This window comes from Bos javanicus, chromosome 7 (genome assembly GCF_032452875.1).
Source record: "Bos javanicus breed banteng chromosome 7, ARS-OSU_banteng_1.0, whole genome shotgun sequence".
In the NCBI taxonomy this organism is placed as follows: Eukaryota; Metazoa; Chordata; class Mammalia; order Artiodactyla; family Bovidae; genus Bos; species Bos javanicus.
In genome coordinates this window covers 37,477,039-37,498,198 of record NC_083874.1, presented here as the reverse complement: position 1 = coordinate 37,498,198, position 21,160 = coordinate 37,477,039, and the positions used below count along the sequence as shown (strand labels likewise).

At 52.7% G+C, this 21,160-nt stretch overlaps 1 protein-coding gene across 2 annotated transcripts; it reads left to right on the top strand.

Annotated features, from left to right (window-relative positions):
• Positions 1–233: 233 nt before the first annotated feature.
• On the top strand, positions 234–20,489 carry CLTB (clathrin light chain B). Of its 2 annotated transcripts, XM_061423009.1 has the most exons (6): positions 234–822; positions 5,989–6,032; positions 14,537–14,654; positions 14,884–14,995; positions 16,696–16,749; positions 20,042–20,489. In XM_061423009.1, exons 1-6 carry the CDS (start codon positions 636–638, stop codon positions 20,211–20,213), a joined length of 687 nt encoding a protein of 228 aa, XP_061278993.1. In that variant the 5' UTR covers positions 234–635; the 3' UTR covers positions 20,214–20,489. The 2 variants fall into 2 exon arrangements, with proteins under 2 accessions (XP_061278993.1, XP_061278994.1); XM_061423010.1 differs by lacking the exon at positions 16,696–16,749 and having other exon boundaries at positions 417–822.
• Positions 20,490–21,160: the final 671 nt, after the last annotated feature.

Here is a 21,160-nt window from a genome sequence, read left to right as displayed (position 1 = left end):
GCAAGAAGGATGCAATAAAGCGGTGGGTCTTAATGTTACCTCTCCAAGGCTATTGATAACGGGGCTTCATAACACCCGCCGAGCCTTGGAGAAGAAACGTGTGCAGAATGAATCAGGAGGAGCCAGGTTGCGCTGCGACCACCCGCTCGGTGCTCCTGAAATCCGGGCTGCCAGTCTGCGGTGACCCTGTACACGCGATGGTCCCTTGGTCCCATCTGCTTCGCCTCCGGACCCGGCAGGAGCTGCGCCAGTCCTGTGTCCTGGAGACGCGCCGCTGGTGGCCGCGAGCAGGTAGCGCGGCCCCGGGCCCCTGGGGCTGCGCCGCCGTCCTGCTGCCGCCCTCCTGTGGCCGCTGAGAGGCGACCTCCGGCCGTCCTGCGGGCCTCCTCCCTCGGCCGGTGACATCACCGCATTCCCGTCCCGGCTCCTCCCGCCTGCAGCCGCAGTGACAGGCGAGCCGGGCCCGGTGGCGGAGAGGAAGTGTAGGGCCGCCGCGCTGAGCCCGTCCCCGCCGAGGCCGAGCGGCTCCCCCCGGGGTGCTCGGGTGACAGTGCCGCGGCCGCCGGGCGCAGCGCGGGGCACGCGCCGGGCAGAGCCGAGCACCAGACGGACGCTTCGGCAGAGACGCGGGGAAAATGGCTGATGACTTTGGCTTCTTCTCGTCGTCTGAGAGCGGGGCCCCCGAAGCGGCCGAGGAGGACCCGGCGGCTGCCTTCTTGGCCCAGCAGGAGAGTGAGATTGCGGGCATAGAGAATGACGAGGGTTTCGGGGCACCTGCCGGCAGCCAGGGGGGCCTCGCGCAGCCGGGACCCGCCAGTGGGGGTGAGTCAGCGCGGTGGCCTGGGTACTGGGGGTTGGAGGGGGGGATCTGGGGCTCGCACCCGGGGTCCTCGGCCTCCGGGCCCTGCGGTAGAGCGAAGAAGGCCTGCTTTGGCCAGCCAGAAGCAGGCCTGGGGCTGTATGTGTACCTGAGGGGGACCTGGAGAAGGAAATGGGAGGGCGATCTTGTTGCGTTCCCTATGTGAGGCCCCGCCTGGGGCTGAGGATCTGGTGGCTCCCGGCATAGAAATTCGTCATGACATTTCATTCCCAAGCCAGCTCCACCACTGCCTGGCTCTGGAATCCAACGCAGCCCAGCCTTGAGCTTCCCAGTAGGCTGGCTGCCTCCGGCTGAGCCCTGCAGGTGTGCACAGGACCTCAGACCTCCCTGACCCTTGGACTTAGCTCCCTCCTTCAGTTGGGAAAGCAGGAGGCACTGGGTGCTCTAAGAACTTACAGACTTTCCTGGAGGATCACCTGCCATCCTGCGGTCACTGTTCTAGGCACTTTACTTAACATTTCATCATTTCGTGTGCATTATACACCCATTTCAGAGATGGAAGAACCAAGGCTCAAAATGTACACTACTGAAAGAACTAGTAAGTGGTAGAGCGAGGACTAAACCATTTCTCTCAGACTGAATCCTCTTCCCCTGGCCACATTGCCTTCCATATGCCAGGCTCTGAGTCAGAGACACCAGTATGGGGGCAGGGGCACAGAGGGCTTCAGTCAGATGTGATCCTGCCCTGCTGGGTTTGGAGCTTAGTGGTTTTGCAAAGGTGGTCCAGGGCTATTGGGGTTTGGGGCCTGGTCCTTGCAACAGCGTGTTTATCAACAATGTTCAAGCTTTAAGTTCTGCCTGAAAGAACAATTTCTTAAAGTTAAAAACTAGCTATCATTTTCATGGCTGCATCCGAAACAGCCCTTGTTTCCTGTTAATGTTGTCATTTTAGTGGGGGTTTATGGGCCTGTCAGAATAAGTGGTAGCTTACATATTTAAAAAAAAAAATGTTTACAGGTAAAGCTCCTTATAGTTATATTTGTATTCAACATTTACTGAGCACCTACTGTGTGCCAGACACAGTGGGGATACAGATATGAATAAGACAGTTCCTGTGGCTTGAGGGGCTCGAAGCATCTCTGTATCCTCTTCGTGTGAGAAACATAACAAGCCCTTTGTCACATGTAAGAAACTGGAAGCCCAGAGAGCCTGAGTGTCTTGCCCAAAGTCACACAGCCATGAGTGACAGATCTGGGACTAGATCCCAGGCCTCTCAACTCTGGGCTCCACATTCTTTCAAATGCTGTGGCAGTCACCCTGGGAAGTGATGGGATGTGGAGATGGGGGAATCTTTTGCTACTTAACCAAGTCAGCAGTGGATGTCTTCTGAAGGAGCAGCAGCTTCTAGCACTTTGGCACAAACCCTCACACACCCCAGGGAATTCCTAGAAAATATGGGCCTACATCTTGAGACTACCAGCTTCCCCAGTCAGGTTGGCATGGGAGAGGCCTGCTGGGAGAACCCATGTCAGAACCATCTAAGAGAGAAGCAGGGAGAAGTCAGGCAGAGGGCTGCAGATGTGGCTGGGGTTTGAACAGGCTGTGACCTCTCCTAGGACGGTGGGACTCCAGGGATTTATGGCCTGGACGGGAGGTTCACTCTCTGGCAGGGGTGATACAGGTTGGCCCCAGACCGGAGGTGGCAGGGAAAGAAGCAGGGACATGGCCCTCTGAGGTCTCCTGTACTCACAACCACTAAAGCTGCAAATGCTCAGCTACCCTGCTGAGTGGAGCACAGGGATCTTAGAGGAGTTATGGGATGCGGCTCAATAGGTGGCCAGATAGGACAGAATTGATCTGACCCTCCTAGGTCTAGATGGTGATGAGTAAGTAATCCCCTGGAGACTGGTGATGAGTGCCAGAAGCCTGAATAAGTTGCAGAAAATGTGCCTTAGGCAGCTGGGAGCTGGACGGAAGCTCCTGCAGCCAGCACCACTCATCACTTCTGAGTCTTGTCTCTTAAATGATGCCCTTGTGCTGAGTGCCCTGACTTTGGGGACAGGGGGTGCTTTCTGGATGGCTCAGTGGTAAAGAATCCTCCTGCAATGCAGGAGATTCGGGTTCAATCCCTGGGTTGGAAAGATCCCCCGGAGGAGTGCATGGTAACCCACTCCAGGATTCTTGCTTGGAGAATCCCGTGGACAGAGGAGTCTGGCGGGCTACAGTCCATGGGGTTGCACAGAGTCGGACTCGACTGAGCACGTGCATGCATGCATGTACCTCAGGGGAAACTGTTTAGAGTAGGCCTGAGCCTGAGCTTCTTTGAGCCCCTCCTCTGGGCTGGAGGTGTGGCCAGCCTGAGCAATGGATACTTTGTTTCCATTCATCAGCCTTGGGTAGGGCCCAGGAGGTTTACATTTTCACACCCAGATTTCTACCTGCCCCACCTGGCTCTGCCCTTGACTTGCCCAGTCATTTCCTGGGCAAACCCATTTCCCCCTGATGGGACTCAGTAAGCTCCCAGGAATGTTCTGGACCCTGTCTGTCCTTGTCCCAAAAGGGGATTAGCGATCTGAGGGAAGTTACACCCACGGCTTATCCCTGGGACCCATATCTGCCTCACTCCTGTTCTGCCGGCTTTGGACTGTGGGCACGCGATTATTAACGTGCCATGGGCTGGTCAGAAAGCACTGTGAGGACAGAGACTCGTAATTTCATGTGTGGGTGTGTGTGGATTCCCAAAGAGGCTGAAGCCTCATTTCCAAAGGGCAGCACCCATGGGACTGAGAGACTGGGTTGCAGAGACCTCCTGAAGGGCAGGGTGGGCCCCTGGCCACTCCTGCGGTTGAGGGGTCTGAGACTGGGACTGGTCAGGGTGGCGTGTGGGAGGGGGCACAACTTCCCCTCCAGAAATGCCAAGTGCACACACCGGCATCGTGAATGGACCCCGGTAAGTTCAGACTCTGGTAGAGGAGACACCCCTGGAGAAGATGCTGCCACTAATTTAGGGACCAGGCCACCCGTGCAGGAGAAACCCCATCTAAATGAGCAGGGAGGACAGCTGATAACTGTTGGCTAAAATCGATCACTGTTTGAAAACAAAATTGATTATAATTTATATCTGCTGGGGATTGTTTCCATGGGGTTAAGGATCCCTCCCTTTAGTCCCCAAGCTGAAAGCACTGTCACTGTGACTCACGGCTCTATCTGGCTGGTGAAGTGTACTTGTCCATCTGGGATGGTCTTATACAGCCTCCTGTGGCTCCTGGCTAAGAGGCATTGCAGTTTCTGAGAGTCCTCAGGCCTTGCAGACAACAACGGGCCCCCAAAGAGCAATTCAACTTCCATTTAGCCAATACTGACTGTTCACCCATAGGAGCTAGCTGAATGGGATACAGAGCCTGATAAGGGAATGCATGACCCATGGGAGGTCACAGTAATCACGTAAGAGGGTGGGGGGTGCTATACAGTATTTGGGGATACTCCATAGTAGTTGAGACCTTCCATCAGCGCTCAGGGTAGAAGAGGAAGCAGTGGAGGGCTTCCCAGAGGAGGTGAGTTGTGAACTGGGCTTTGGCAAACGACTGGATCCCCAAGAACATTCTTTGGTGAGGGAAGTAGGAAGAAAGGCATGGAATGTGGCATAGTGTGTTTGGGGAAGGCGGAAACCAGAATAGGGTTTGTGGGAAGGACTGGTGGGAAGTGAGGCAGGAAAAATGGGCAGGGCCAGATTGCAAAGATCCTCATGAGTTATGGTCCGAGGTTCAGTGTATTCATTCAACAAATATTTATTGGGCCCCTGTTATGTGTCAGGCACTGTTCTAGGTGCTGGATCCCAGTGATGGACAAAGCAAAGTCCCCGCCCTCCTGGAGGGCTTTCAAGTGGGGTAGATAAGCAATTAGCACATACAAAAATAAATCTATCAGGCCTTGGTAGATGATACAGACAAAGTACTGTATAGGGGAGGAGAGGGGTGCAGAGGACAAATGTCAGGGATGGTCAGGGAAGGCCTCTAATAAGGAAGTGTTTGAGCAGAGGCTGAAGGGCTTGAGAGAGCAGGAGAGCCTTCCAGGGAGAGGGAGCGGCACCTGTCGAGTTCCCAAAGAAGGAGCAGACCCTATGGGCTGCCGGTTTGTGTTCATTTTATTTTTAATTAGAAGAGTTACGTAGGTAAGCTTATGCTTTTCATCAGCCATGGCAGTTGGTTTGAAAGAGGTTTGGGAGAGGGTGAAGATGGAGGCAGAGAGGCCTGTGAGTGGACAAAAGCCATTTAGTCCATCTTTCTTTAGTGCGTTGATTAATTTGCTATTCAACAAATATTTCTGAGCGCCTTCTAAGTCGTAGGTACAGTACCCAGCTCTGGGGAAGACGGTGGGAGGGTTTGGACACAGGTGTGCCCCTCCAGGTGCTCACTGCCACTAGTGGGGCAGACAGACCAAGTAGCTGTGCAGGCGGGCCTGGCGGGGGGCAGAGGGACCCCCAACCTTGAGGGTCCCTGCTGCAGCAGAAGTCACAGGAATTTGTGAAAAATCAGGTGTCAGGGCAAGGGACCAGGAGGAGTCATTGTTGAGGTGAGGGCTGCAGCAAATCCTTCTGGGAGGGGCAGGAGGAGGAAAATCAGGCCAAGTGCTGCCTGGTAGGGGCTGATTCCTGCTCTCCCAGGTGAAGCCGTTGCTCAAGGCACCTCAGGGACAAGCGGAGACGTGCAGTCCCTTCTTCCTGAGTCCTCGCAGACCCGCCCTGAGCCTCCAGCTCCTCTGCTGGCTCACTGGGCATAGGCTCCATAGGAAATCAGGCCATTCCTAACTGCAGCTGAGGGGAAATTAATTTCAGGTAGGTGAGGAGCTATTACTGGCTGGCGACCTTGGGCAATCACATAGCCTCTCTGGGCCTCAGTTTGAGAATCTGTAAAATGGGTTGATAACATACCTTGTGTCTTTCAGCACAAGGCTATGGTGAAAACTAGATGTGATAACAGCTATGAGAAGGCTTTGTGAACAGTCAAGGACTGAACCCAGGTTATTTATGTGTACATGATGTCTGTATATGTGGAAGTCAGTACACACACACGGATATATGCAGAGGTTGGCTCGGTCACTAATGTAGGACCCTGCTTATTATAAGCTGAGCAATGAGTAATGCTGTCTTCTTGTTCTCTTTCTATCAGCTTCTGAGGACATGGGGGCCACGGTCAATGGAGATGTGTTTCAGGTAAGCAAGATTCTGTCCTTGCAGCGGGAGGGACTGACAGCCTGGGTCTCAGTAACTTTTTGGCCCCCATCATGGGTAGGAAGAGGGCTTCAAGTTCTGTTCATTGGGATGGGAACATTAAGAAAGTTTTTGACACATTTTTTTTTTTTTTTGGTTGTGTAGGAGAAGGGGATGAAGAATAAGGACCACACAGATAGGGATCGATGGCGTATGGCCTCAGGTTGCCCATGGTAATGTCTAGCTTGCAGAGGGAGAAAGAAAGTGGCTCGCAGTGGCATGGGCTAAAGGAAACACAGGGCCCTGCACGTGTTTGCCACTGGTGGGAGGCTGAACCCAGTGGTTGTCTCCATGTCTGAGCGTTTTCACTGGGTGGGACCCAGTTAAAAGAGATTTCACTTCTCAGAATTTTCCTAAAGAAATAGCTGGACAGAGACACTCAGATTCTTTATATGATTATTTATAGTAGCAGAAAAACTGGAAATAACCCAAGTGCCCACTCTTGGGGACCTGGGTAGGTAAATTGGAAAACCATGCCGTTGTTACAAAGAGCAGTCAGAGCTTTCTGTATGGACATGAAAAGATGCCCATAATATAATAAATGGAAAAGCAGCTTGCAGAGTAATATGCACAGTATGGTCCTGTTTTGTATTTTAGAAATATGTTTGCATGAAGATCTGAAAGGATGTTTACCAACTGTTAGCAGTGGTTAACCCCAAGGTTGTGGGAGAAGGGAGGGAAAGGAAAAGCTTTCAGTTTCACTGAGTTGTTTTAAAATTCTTTGTAATGATCCTATAACACACACTCTCTCTCTCTCTCACATTCCCCACCCCCAGCCCCGCCACCGAAAAACACAGCTAGTAAATACCCACTCCAGTATTCTTGGGTTTCCCTAGTGTCTCACACCATAAAGAATCTGCCTGCAATTTGGGAGACCTGGATTCGATCCCTGGGTTGGGAAGATCCCCTGGAGGAGGGCATGGCTACCCACTCCAGTATTCTTTCCTGGAGAATCCCCATGGACAGAGGAGCCTGGTGGGTTATGGGGTCGCAAAGAGTAGGACACGACTGAGCGGCTAAGCACATCAAAGATATTTCTAGTTAAAAATGTCTCTCCACACTCATCTAAGCCCCCTCCATTCCTACATATACAGATCATATTAAAAGTACTTAAAGAATTTGGAACACAAATAGTATCCTCAGGACCCCACAGATGCAACAGTCTTCACCAGATGAACTTTAATTCCCACTGGACTGGGTCAAAGACCCTTAACTGCTGCAGGATCTCCTGAACTCTGCCTTGTGGAGGAGCTGGCCTCCTAAATCCTCAGGGAGAACAAACAATAGTTTCTTATGTAAGAGGGATGGGCTGGTACCTTACACAGGGCAACTGGCCAAGTCTCATTTCTGGAAAATTATTCAACTACCGGCAAGCTAGAAAAGTTAGTCTCTAGGACTTTAAGAGCTTCGTGTCTCCTTGGGCCTGCCTGAGAGCTCCAAATAAGCAGCACTGATGCCTGTCCAGTTCGGCAGAGCATAGAGACTCAGACTGCCCCTGCCCTGCACATACTCCAAAGGACTTGGCTTGCCCCGAAAGGTCTGTGCCCTAAAGTGGCCCTGGAGCTGGAGATATACTTGGGACCATAGTACCTAGAACACCAGGAGCAAGATAATTTTCCCTTTCTACATATTAGCACCTGGAGGCCTTCTCCTGTCCTGCCCCTGGCCTCACTTTGTATTGAAAGAATCTGAGAAACCCTAGGCCTCCTCCCCAATCTCAGTGGGAATTTTTTTTCTCACTGCTACCAAGAATAACCCCAGGTATGTTTATTTGTGAATCATTTGCGGTAGACCTGGGTTTGATCCCTGGGTTGGGAATATCCCCTGGAGAAGGGAGTGGCTACCCACTCCAGCATTCTGGCCTGGAGAATTCCATGGTCTGTATAGTCCTTGGGGTCACAAAGAGTCAAACATGACTGAGCAACTTTCACTTCACATGTGCGACGCTAGCATCCTTACAGGCAGGGAAGGGGGTCACAGATGAGGCAAGTCACTCAGAAGCTTAGTGGCCAATTTCAGGTTCATCTGTATGTATGCAGTGTATGCTAAGTTGCTTCAGTCGTGTCCAACTCTTTGCGACCCCATGGACTGTAGCCCACCAGTCTCCTCTGTCCATGAAGTTCTCCAGGCAAGAGTACTTGAGTGGGTTGCCACGTCCTTCTCCAGGGGATCTTCCCGAGCCAGGATTGAACCCGCATCTCTTCAGTCAGTTCAGTTCAGTCGCTCAGTCATGTCCGACTCTTTGCGACCCCATGAATCACAGCATGCCGGGCCTCCCTGTCCATCACCAACTCCTGGAGTTCACTCAGACTCACGTCCATCGAGTCTCTTACATCTCCTGCTTTGGCAGGCAGGTTCTTTACCACTAGCGCCACCTGGGAAGCCCTCAGGTTCATCTAAATCTCCTCATCCGGTGCCCTTTGCTCCACCCCCTTGTTGCAAGCTGCCCACAGGGGCCAGCTTGCAGGTGGGAAGCCCCTGCAGATTTCTCTTAGGATGGAGCACAGAGCAGGATCTGACTTTCAAGGATCCTGGACAGAACTTTCCTGCTACCTTACTTGATCTTTTCTGGAAGCCTGTGGGCCACTGGGAGCTTCCCTGGTGGCTCAACGGTAATGAATCCGCATGCAGTGCAGGAGCCACAGGAGACATGGGTTCGATCCCCGGGTCAGGAAGATCCCCTGGAGGAGGGCATGACAACTCGCTGCAGTGTTCTTGCCTGGAGTATCTATCCCTGGACAGAGGAGTATAAATGGTCGAAAAGAGTCAGATACGACTGAAATGACTTGGCATGAGCCACCGCGGGGTCCAGCTATGAACCTGGACCTAAGGCCTAAGGATAAGCCTACCCAAACCTATTCTAATTCTTTCTGCTGCTGCCAGGGGCAGGAAGGCCCCAGCAGGACTCACTCCTCCTACACAAGCTCTCTTCCTTCCCCATCCGCGTGGCCATCATCCCCACTGAGCTACTTAGAGGAATCAACAGCTCAGCTCAGCTTAGCTTTAGCTGGTCAATCCCCAGGATCAGCTGTGCCTCATCCTCCTGGCTCCCCATGGTGTCACAGCACGTGCTGGGCCAGCCTGGCCTCCGGAAGCCCTTGTGGTGGTCTCCTGTGTCCAGCGGAGGGGTCCCTTGGGAGAGGGGTGCCACCAGAGAGCTGGGCCAAGACAAGCCTGGCCCTGATTGTAGCCTCCTGCCTTTTGGTCCCGGCCATTCCCAGGTGCCTTCCCTTTTGAGCTTGGGAGGGGCTCCAAACGTTCCTGCAGCCCCGGGTGAGCCCTCCCAGGCTACGGGCTACAGTGGTTGCAGGGCAGTTATCACATTCAGGCCCCACTTCACACCTGGAGTGGGATGTTGTCACTCCCATTTGATAGGTGACGACACCTAAGGAGAACAAGGAGGGGATTTCTTAAAGGTCGCACCTCCAGTGAGTGGCAGGAGGGGACTTGAAGCCCAAGTCCCTCTGATGCTGTGTCCCAGGCTCTCCCCATGCCCTCCACATTGCTTTGCAGGCAGCCCCTCATTCCTTCATTTAGTCAGCTCACATTCTGAGTGCCATGCGCTGTGCTCAAGGCCTTGGATGTAGAGGCAAATGCAATGGCTCTTGGTTCTCAAAGAGCTCAAGTGCAGGACAGCAGGGGCTCAGGTGTGGGGCCGGTCTCAAGAGCCAGGAGTCTGAGTTCTTATTATACATCGAAATGCAAGTATCAGTCACTCAGTTGTGTCCGACCCTTTGTGACCCCATGGACTGTAGCCTGCCAGGCTCCTCTGTCCATGGGGATTCTCTAGGCAAAAATACTGGAGTGGGTTGCCATTCCCTTCCACAGGGGATCTTCCCAACCCAGGAATGAACCCAGGTCTCCTGCATTGAAGGCAGATTCTTTACCATTTGAGCCACCAGGGAAGCTATTCTGCATTGGGCACCACCCAAAAGCTTTAATGGATTAACTCATTTCATCTTCCCAACACTCCTATCATGTAGGTTCCATACATTATCCCCACTTTACCCATGAGGAGAAGGAAGACACACAGGGAGGTTTAATAGCTCTAGTTACACAGCCCGGAAGAGCTGGGACCTGAAGCAGGTTCAGCCGCTAGATGCTGCACTGAAGTCAGAGAGTGCAACAGTAACGGATGCTGGAAGTGGGTTCCAGGCTGCCCAGGGAGAGGTGGGTGGCCCTGGCTGGGAGGACAGCATGTGCAAAGGCATAGAGGATAAGATGCTCAGTCTGGGGCTGCTGCAGGGAAGGGTGTGCTGGGGGAGCCGGAAGAGACCACAGGTGCAGGGCCCTGTGCTTCCAGGTGGGAGGCATAGGGGTGTGTGGGGGGCGGGAACAGCTCCCAGCCAGAGCCTATCAGTGGGCCGCGTTGGTGGAGGAGGCAGGCTCAGCTTGACCGGGCTCTCCACTCAGAGCCTGGGGCACAGCCATCTCTGGGCACCATCTGCTAGGGCCACACTGAGTGATGTCTCTGGATGTGGAGTGCAGCTGCTCCAGGCTCCTCCCATCAATCCTCCTAACCTCCCTCCGTCCCCAGCATCTACTCCAGCTGCTTCTACACCCAGACTGAGGCGCTGTGGTGAAGTCTGGATGGAGTCAGACAATCTGGGCTTCATTTCTGTTTTTTCCCAGCTGGACGACCTTGGACTAGTCGCTGCTTTGAGCTGGATTTGTCATTTGTAAAATGGGGATGAGAAGCCCTCCCTTGCTGTCCCCACAGGTCTGTTGAGAAGAGTCCTCTATAGCCTTAGAAGCTTCTTATTCCTGAGCAAGCTACTAAGTGAGCCAAGGAGGGTATGAAGGCAAGTGTGAGAGAGACAGGGAGTGGGCCTTGGGAGTGGGAGGACAGGGCACGGTCTCTAATCTTGGGATGCTAGACATGTTAGGGAGGAAAAAATCACGTGACACAGAAGTGACTTTGGCCCCTGTTGGCTATGTGTGGCCGGGGTGTTACACCCAGGAATTCAGTTTGAATTCTGGCTCTGCCAGTTGCTGGCTAGGTGACCTTGGGACTTTGAAGCTAGACTTTTTCCTACCTGTAAAACAAAGATAATAAAACCCACCTTGAAGGTTTGTGAAGGCCAAAGAGAACCATTTAATTGAAGGTTCTTTGCCAGTTTGTAAGCACTCTAACCTGAGTCTTAATTTTAGGGCAGTCTTGAAGGAGATGGTGGGGCTTCCCAGGTGTCTCAGTGGTGAAGAACCTGCCTGCCAATGCAGGAGACACAGAAGATGCTGGTTCGACCCCTGGGTTGGGAAGATCCCCTGGAATAGGAAATGGCAACCCACTTGAGTATTCTTGCCTGGAAAATTCCATGGATAGAGGAGCCTGTCAGGCTACCGTCCATGGGGTCGCAAAGAGTCGGCCACGACTGAGCACGCACGCACTTCTAAAGGAGATGGTGAGTCCTGAAGGACACCATGGAATGACTTCTAACCCTCCAGCCCACCTCTCTCAACCCATCTCATCCACACGTGGCAGCATGTCTGTACTCACATTTTCCCAAAGGCACCAGCCTCATGTGGTCCTTACGCTGCCAACTCTTGATCTGAAATGTCCTTCCCCTGTCTCTTCCCAGCCTACTCTGCTCCTAGGCTAGAAAGGTCATACCCTCCCTTGTCCCCCCTCTTTTCATGACCCATGTTATGCACGTACCCCAAGTCATGGTCTTCATTTGTGAAGAACTCCCTCTGTCAAGCTCCTGGATGATGGGCCAACTTGGTCATCTCTGTCCCCAAGCATGAACATATGTTAATTCATTCAAGAGATGTTCTTGAGCTCCTCTTACAGCCAGGCCCTCCCTGTCCTAGGTTCTGTACAGAGATAGTCTCTGTCTGCATGGAACTCACTTTACTGGGGAGGGGTGGGGGGCAGATAGTAAAGAAAGTCAGAAAGTGTTAGTTGCTTAGTCATGTCCGACTCTTTGCAACCCAAGGACTGTAGCCCACCAGGCTCCTCTGTCCATGGGATTTCCCAGGCAAGAAATACTGGAGTGGGTCACCATTCCCTTCTCAAAGGGATCTTCCTGACCCAGAGATCAAACCCAGGTCTCCCGAATTGCAGGCAGATTCTTTACTGTCTGAGCCCCTAAGGAAGCTAGTCTTTTAAGATATCATGAGTACCAAGAAGAAATAAAATGTAGCACCTGGATAAACACATAGACACCAAAGTAACTGCACTTGTCTGCAGATGGGACATTCTATAGGATTGGCTAGAGGTCCTGGTAGCCTGGCCTCACGACAGGGTTTTTCCCAGAACTGGACAGGGTGGGGCTCACCCTACATCGGTGATCAACTTGTGTTGTCGAGATTAGGGCCCTGGAAAGGCCCCTTGAGATGTCAAGAGAGACTTTCTGAATTGAAATATAATGTTGGGCAGGAAGGAGGAATAAGGGCAGCGCCCCAGATGCCCCACCCAAGGGTGGGTCTGATCCGAGGAGCCAGGCAGCACTGCCTCGCCCTCAGCCTGCCCTTCTCTCTCCCCAGGGAGATGCAGCTCTTACGTCCATCTGCTTGTTCCTTCACCTTGCTGCCCACAGCCCCTTGGACAGACACCCAGCACTTCCTCTGAACTGGCACATGCTGGTCCCAGGGGGGATCTTCATCCACACGGCCACTGCTTGTTGAGCACCAGCTGTGTGGGCGCCATTGGACAGATGCTGTTGGGTGGGGAGAAGACATTAAACAACACTGGGATTAATGACAGTTTGATGAGTGCTTGAGCAACAGAGCGGTGAAAGGAGAGACAGGTTCATAGGGCTGTAAACAAGGTTCTGCCCTGCTGACAGGGATCTCGCAGTCCAGCCAGGAGACACACTTGGGAGAAGGCGAAGGAGCACAGGGAGAGGAAGGGCTGTGAGATCTACTTGGGGGTTTGGAAATACCCCAGAGCTGGTGACTTCTGAGCTAGAAACTCGTGGGATGGAATAAGATTTCATCAGCTGGAGGAAGGAGGGGAGACAATTGAAGGCCGAAAGCACGGAGGAGACAAAGGCGGGGCAGCGTGGATGTGGGATGGGTGGAGACAGGAATGCACGGGGCAGACAGAGCGCCAGAGTGGGAGTGCTGAGAGATGGGCTGGATCATAGAAAAGCTCTGGCTCTTCGAGAACAGAGGGAAGCCCCAGCCTGTCTGGGCTGAGCTCTCAGCCTGCCATGCTTGGAGTCCCCTACCCTGGCAGGCAGCCTGGAGAATTGGGCAGAGCCCTGGCCTGGAAGTCAGAGGAGGCCTGGACTCCGGCCCAGGTTCTGCCCCAGTTTCCGTCCCCTATAAGATGACAATGAATAATAATAATAATTCTAGCTATCATTTACTGAGCCATCACTCCCTGCCGGGCACTCTTGTAAGTTTCTTACAAGTACTGTTGCATCAAATCCTCACACCAGCTCTTAGAGGCAGTTTTAGTATCATCTTCATTTCAGATGAGAACACTGAGGTCAGGCAAGGTTGAGTGGCACACACGTAGTAGGCAGTAGAGATGGGATCTGAACCTGGATGGTCTGGCCCCTGAGTCTGAGTTTCCCATCACTGCACGATCTTAGCTAAGCCCACCCTGCCTATCTCAGGACTGTTCACTCAGCAAATAGTTACAGAGTACCTGCTCTGTGCCAGGCACTGTGCTGGGTGCTGGGGACACAGCAGGGAACAGGACAGGCAAATCCCTGCTGTCACAAATGTGACATTCTGATAGAGGAGACAGACAATGGACAAGTAAATATATTATAAAGTGAGGCCATCAGGGGCTGTGTGTTATTGGGTGAATAAAACTAAGTGCTCAGTCGTGTCTGACTCTGCAACACCATGGACTGTAGCCTGGCAGGCTCCTCTGTCCATGGGATTCTCCAGGCAAGAATACTGGAGTGAGTTGCCATTTCCTCCTCCAGGGGATCTTTCCCACCTAGGGATCCAACCTGACTCTCCTGTGGATCCTGCATTGGCAGACAGATTCTTTACAATTGAGCCATGTGGGAAGCCCACAACTAACAGAGTGGAACTTTAATGATAGAAACACAGGGCACTCTCTGTGTACCAAGAAGTATTTGAAGTTCTTCACACTTTTAAAATTCATTCCATCCTCATATTTACCCTATGGAGTGGGTGCTATTTTGTAGCCTGTTTTATGATGAGCAAAGTCAGGCACAGGGAGGTTGAGTAACTTGCCCGGGGTCACAGAGAGGGAAGGGTGACTGGTGGAGGGCACAGCAAGTGGAAAGGCAGGGTACAGTCACAGGAGACAGTGGGCATGACGTGGTTTGAGATGTGAGCGGTTTAAATAAAACCGATGTGTAGGGTTTTATTGCTTAAAGAAATGACAACACTTTGACCCAGAAGTGGCTAAAGAATAAAGAGAAATTAGTGGCCTCTGTAACTGGAAAGGAGTAGTCAAGGAGAAGAGACAGAGGGGCCGGTGGACAGGCTGGGTACACTGCTGTCTGTCTATGTCCTAGGAGGCCAACGGTCCCGCGGATGGCTATGCTGCGATCGCCCAGGCGGACAGGCTGACGCAGGAACCCGAGAGCATCCGCAAATGGAGAGAGGAGCAGCGGAAACGGCTGCAGGAGCTGGGTGAGGACAGGGCTGAGGCTGTGAGCTGGGCTGGGCCCCCTGTGTCGGGGCTTCCCGCTGGGGTGGTGGTTTGGGACCATCACCATGTCGGGTGGGCAGCCTTAGAGTACCTGGGGCTCCTTAGTGTGGGAAGTGGCTGAGGACGGGCTGAGGGGAGAATCCCCCAGGGCCCCTGTGCCTCACCTTCCTCCTGGAAAGCTGCTGCTTATTCACCTGTTGGGGGTTGCAGATGCTGCCTCCAAAGTGATGGAGCAGGAGTGGCGGGAGAAGGCCAAGAAGGACCTGGAGGAATGGAACCAGCGCCAGAGTGAACAAGTTGAGAAGAACAAGATCAACAACCGGTGAGCAGGGCTATCAGGGCGTGAGGGGGTGGTGGGGACATAAGGGGGAGGTGGGGACATGAGAGGAGCCATGGTGTGGGGGACTGTCACAAGGACGGGTGATTTGGTGGCAAGAACACAGAGGAAGGAGAAGCCAGACCCCCAGGGCTGTTTCCTCAGTGGCCTGTGGAGCTCAGCACCCTGAATGCTGCAGAGCTGGTGACTGTAAGCTCTCACCTCCTCCCCATGACAGAGAAAAGCAAGTCTATCGGTCGATGGACGAGGTCCTAGGACCCACTGGAATGTAAGCCAGATGACCCTGGAGCCCAGTGGCCAAGAGCTGGACCGGGGGCCCTGTGGCCATGGTTAGCATCACAGAGAACACAGGCCTGGCTGGGAGGGAAGAACCAAGCCATATGCAGGGTTTTCCTGCCTATCGAAGTGACAACACTTTGACTCAGAAGTGGCTGAAGAGTAGAGGGAAACTCGTGGCCTATGTAACTGGAAAGGCCAGGGGGAAGCAGGCAGGCACAGTGGACTTGGGCTGAAACAAAGTCCATCAGCGCTCACTTTTACTGTCTCTCGGCCCTGCTTTCCTTCCCCGCACCTTCACTCTTGGGCACACACTCCAGGGATGGGGCCCAAGGTGGCCGCCGGCAGCTCCAGGCTCCTGCTCTATTTTCTTGGCAACTCCAGTGAAAGTAAGCCTCTCAGCCCCAGCAGCTTCAGCTGGTCTGGTATGGGGTTATGTGCTGGTCCCAGGCCCAGTGACTGTCCCAGGAGCAGAGACTCTCTGATGGATACAGACTGGGTCTCATTTCTTGGGTTGTGCGTGGGGTCCAGTCCCACACAAACCACAGGGACTGGGTGGGGGCAACTGATGCTTTACAGGACAACCAGGATGCCCATCCTGGAAGAAGAAGCACAGGTGTTGAGCAGGAAAGACAGTGGAGATCCACCAGAGAACCCCTTGCAGAAACGGTCTCTGCCCAGAGAGCGCCCTGAAGCCCCTGCCTTTGAGGCTGTGCCCTTAAAGGCACCAGACCCGCCAGGAAGGGGAAGGCTGGCTCTGGGAAGCCTCCAGCTTCCGTTCAACAAGCTGCTGCCTGCCAGTCCCTGGGCTGGGCCCTGGGGAGGCGGAGATGAGAAAGACCGCATCTATGTCCTCAAAGAGCTCAGCAGTGGGCACCCGCATGCTGGGCTGGTCTTGGGAGCAGGGCCTCTGTAGGAAGGCTGTGGAAGCAAGGGATATGGGCAGGGGAGGGGGCCTCCAGGTCTGGGGACCTGGGCTTTGGAGGACAACTAGGAGACCAGGGCACAGCAAGATGTGAAAGAAAGGCCATTGTCCTTTCTTTCTGTCCAAGAAAGGCTTGGGCAGCAGGGAGAGAGGTGGGAGGTAGGGCCGGAGTGAGGGCCCACGTGTACAGGGCCTCAAATGTGAGGGCTGGGAAGACATGGGCTATGGGAGCCACTGAAGATTTGTGAACAGGAGGAGTAACAGGATAAGGGCTGAGTGTTAGAAAGGGCCCCCTCCTCGGGTGGATGGAGGATCCCCGCTCTCCTCTCTGGGCCGTGGAGAGTTGCTGAGCCTTCCAGAACTGTGCTTCCTAACACGTCTCCAGCTGGAGGTACTAATGCTGATTTCTCTTTCTCTTTAACCCTCTGCCTGTCTGTCCATCTTGCCCTGCTGTTCTCCCCTCACCTAACCCCCTTCCCCCAAGGATCGCTGACAAAGCATTCTACCAGCAGCCAGATGCTGATATCATCGGCTACGTGTACGTGTCTCCTTTGCTCCTTTGCTGGGGTCCCTGTGTGTGGTTGGCAGTTTCTTGAGTCTCTCACTGGTGGGGTATGAATGAGTGTGGCTGGGCCCGAGGCAGTGATCAGAGAAGGAGGTGAGCCTGCAGGGTGGACACAAGCGCCAGCCTTCATCTCCATCCCCCCAGCAAAGGTGTACTGAGCATCTTTGAGACAGATTTGCCAAATGCAAGCAGAGACAAGGAAAGAATGCTGTCCATCCCCAGGTGAGAGAGGCAAAGGGCCAAGCAGCCCAACTCCCCCCACCCTGAAATGGCTCTTGGGGATGGGAGGTGGGAGGTGGGGTGAGTCTTTTGTTGAACAAAACAAGCATGGAGTGCCAGATACTGGAGGTATAAAGCATGCACTGCCATCCCCCACCTCCTGCCTTAGTGCGCTGTTCCTCTCAGAGCTCCAGCCTGAATTTGGCTGCGAGCCCCTGGCAAGACCACCATTGGCCTGTCTCATGTTCCTGGTTTGGGGTCTAGCCGGTCCTGTGCCTAATCCAGATTTATTCTCATAGTTAGCTGGCTGGTGTGTTGGGAATTGTGAAGCTGAAGGAGAAAAAAAAAAGCAGTGATGAGTGTCTGATGACTGCCTCGTGCGTATGTGCCAAATATTTGCTGTTCCTCGCTCTGGGTACGCCCTTGGCAGCCCTCTCATGCTGTCTGGGCTAAACCTCCTCTCACAGAACCTGGGACACACCAAAATAACAGCCTTCCACTCCTTCCTCTGTCCACTCTCCTATTTGTCCAGTACTTATTGGTGCTTACCCAATGCCAGTCTCCGGGTCAAACAGGAGTAAGATGCACACAGTCCATCCCCTTAAGTTGCTCATGGTTGGAGGTGTGTTGTGATAAGAGCTGCTCACAAGGACACACAGGGCTTCCACAGAGCCACCCTCTGTGGGGGAAGCTTCAAAGATGCGGGACCGCCCCTGGCCCTTAAAGCATGAGATGGAGTTGGCTGTGTGGCGAGGGTAAGAAGAGAAGGGTGTCCTCGATGGGAAAAGCTGCTGGGGCAAAGGCTATGAGAGGGGAAATATCTAGTGGCCTGCAGTGGCTGGGGTGGGGGTATGGGGGGCGAGGAGAAAATCAGTTTGGAGCCAGTTGAAGAAAGCCTGAATGTGATGTTTAAAAGCTCAGACCTGATCCTGAAGGTAGCGGAGAGCCATGGGAGGTTTCAAGCAGGAGAGTGGGGATGGCAGAAGGGCACTGATGCTGGAGAACACCACAGGGGGTTCGTTGCTCCTATTGTGCCTGAAGAGGTGACCCAAGGAGCACCCAAGGGAATCCTGAAGAGAGGAAGAGTCTAGACCAGCGCTTCTCAGACCTGCATGTACCTAGGAATCACCAAGGGCTCTTGTCAAAATGGAGATTCTGACTCAGAAGGACTGAAGTAAGGCCATGATTCTGCATTGCCAACAAGCTCCATGGTGATGCGGTGCTGCTGGACCATGAACCCCACAGCAAAGTTAGAGGGGAGCCTCTTGACCTGGATAGCTCAGTTGGTAAAGAATCAACCTGCAATGCAGGAGACCCCCGTTCGATTTATGGGTTGGGAAGATCCCCTGGAGAAGGGAAAGGCTACCACTCCAGTATTCTGGCCTGGACAATTCCGTGGACTGTATAGTCCATGGGGTTGCAAAGAGTTGGACACAACTGAGTGACTTTCACTTCACTTCACTTTTTGAGCTGGAAGATAGAGCTTCAAAGATCGCTCCCCTCAGCCCTGCTGGTCAGCCAGCTCCACTCAGAACCTTACATTTTCCCAAGCCCACACACATGTTGTGTTGCTGGGTTCTCAGACCAGTGAAATGGATCAGCAAAGAGGAGACACTGCTTCTCACTTTATAGATTAGGAAATGAGCACCCATCAGGGAAGCAAGATCACTAGGGAGAGGCTGGGTCGCCTGATCCAGAGCCAGCTCATCCTGGATCCCTCCGGATCACCTGGAGAGTGATCACCCGCCATCAGCTAGTGCCTGGCACTTGGCAGAAATGGTCCTGCTTGCGATGCAAGGGGGACTGCTAAGGAGATAGGGGCTTTAAGGACACTTGCTGGTCAAACAGAACACAGACCCAGCTCTCCCCACCCCAGAATCCCTTATTGTCTTTCTCTTAATGACTCCCACATTTAGTTTTGTCCACAAAACTACATTTATTATACTTTATTTCCCCATTGTTCCTTCATCAGTGGCTTCTGTAACTATCAGCCAGAACTTCTGATGAAGAAACGACCACTTTCCATCCTAATCTGATTCTAACCAAAAGCAAAGACTCCAGTGGAGCATTCCCCAGGCTGATAGAACAGTCATTCTGTGCTAAAAAAGAGTTCTGTAGTGAAATACGGGTGATTTGATTTGAAGATCCTCTTTAATTGATTCTTTTACGCATCTTTGACCACAGCCTTCTCTGAAGAACACTCACGAGACAATGAGTCCAGAGAACCCTGAGGCAATGCCGAATCAGAGATTTCAGTTAGGTGGTTAGTAAACGTCCTGTCCAGTTGGGGAAGTGTTGAAAATAGCTGAGGTATTACATGGATTCCTCCAAGGGCCTTTAGGTGTCAGGAGCCCCAGTTTGGGAACTCTTTTTCCTTTTTTTTCAATTGGAGTATGATTGCTCTATATTGTTGTGTTTGTTTCTGCTGTACAAGGAAGTGAATCAGCTAATGGTAGTTCTGGGAAAACTGGAAAGCTGCATGTGAAAGAATGAAATTAGAATACCACCTAATATCATACACAAAAATAAACTCAGTGGATTAAAGACCTAAAGGCAAGACCAGATACTACAAACAGAATACTCTTTGACATAAATCACGGTACTGTTTTTTTTGATCAGTCTCCTAGAGTAATCGAAATGAAAGCAAAAATAAACAAATGGGACCCAGTTTGGGAACTCTTGATGGAGAGATAATGAACAGAGAGTGCTGGGGCAGGGGTAGGCTACTTGAGCTTCGGTGGCAGGGGAAGACCTTTCTCAGGAGGTAAGGCCTGCACTCAGACCTGAAGGACAAGAAACAAGCTGTGAGCGGGTCTGAGGGAAGACTCAAAAAAGGCCCTGAGGTAGGACCCAACGAGAGTTCCTCTGGGGGCTAAGCTGTTCCTGGGAGCCTGAGGTCAGAGGTCATGGAGCCGGGGAGGAGATGTCTTGGTAAAGTACCCCTTAGTAGGCTGGGTGAAACAGCCTTGCTCCGTGGGAGCAGAGCATCACTGATTCGGGGAAGAGGTAGACCGCTCTGAAACCTCTGTCCTGTCTCCACCTGCAGGGCATCTGAGGAGGCTTTTGTGAAGGAATCCAAGGAGGAGACCCCGGGCACAGAGTGGGAGAAGGTGGCCCAGCTGTGTGACTTCAACCCCAAGAGCAGCAAGCAGTGCAAAGACGTGTCCCGCCTGCGCTCGGTGCTCATGTCCCTGAAGCAGACACCGCTGTCCCGCTAGGAGTCTGCCAGCAGCATGGCCGCCAAGCAGGGGCCGGGCCGGGCAGAGGAGGAGCAGCTGCTTTGGCCAGGGGGTGGAAATGCCTCCCACAGCTGCTACACAGCCTATTCCGTTCCTCCCCATCTCCCGGGGCCGGGAAGGGGAACCCTCACCCCCTCACCCGTCATTCCCTCACAGCCCAAGGGCCCAGCCCCTCACACCTCCTCTCAGTCCACAAAATTGTGACTGTCCTTCCTGATGTATTTTTTTTTCTTGGCTTAAAGGGTGTGTTGTTAACTCTTTTTACATTTATTTATTATCATTCTCATTTCTCTGGAAGCCACAACTGGTGTCAGGGCTTGGTTTGTGCTTAGAACCTCCCCAGCTTCATGGACTAGAGAGAAGGTAAGGCTGTTTCCCTGGTAACCCAGGAGCTCCCAGCTGGAAGTGAAGGAACCCATCTATGTCTGCTGCCTCCAGCTCCAGGAGGAGACAACCAATCTCTCACAGGATGCATTTGCAACTTCAGTCCTTTCTGATTGAACAAGCCTGTGAGATAAGGATTTGGGAGAAACAGTCAGTGACTATACCTTTTCTCCCTTCAACAGAGGTTGTGCACAGGTTACATTCAAGCCACTGTGATCTGAAGTGTTTAAAAAGACTTAATTGCTAACCTTATTAGTTTCCTAGAACTGCCATAACCACATTGTCTGAGTTAAAACAACAGAATTTATCATCTCACTGTTCTGGAGGTCATTAAGTCTGAAACCATGGTGTCACCATCCCTCTAAAGGCCCTAGAGTAGAAGCTGTGTTCCTTGACTTGTACATACATTATTACAATCCTGAGTTTATCATCACATCCCTTGTTCTCTATACATGTCTGCTTTTGTGTCCAGACTTCCCCTTTGTATAAGTACACCAGTCATACTGGATTAGGGTCCACCCTACTGACCTCATTTTAAATTG

Coding starts and splice junctions, on each gene's coding strand:
- CLTB (XM_061423009.1), top strand. CDS start 636: ATGGCTGATGACTTTGGCTTCTTCTCGTCGTCTGAGAGCGGGGCCCCC. Junction 823..5,988: donor GCCGGGACCCGCCAGTGGGG/GTGAGTCAGCGC, acceptor TCTTTCTATCAG/CTTCTGAGGACATGGGGGCC. Junction 14,655..14,883: donor GAAACGGCTGCAGGAGCTGG/GTGAGGACAGGG, acceptor TGGGGGTTGCAG/ATGCTGCCTCCAAAGTGATG.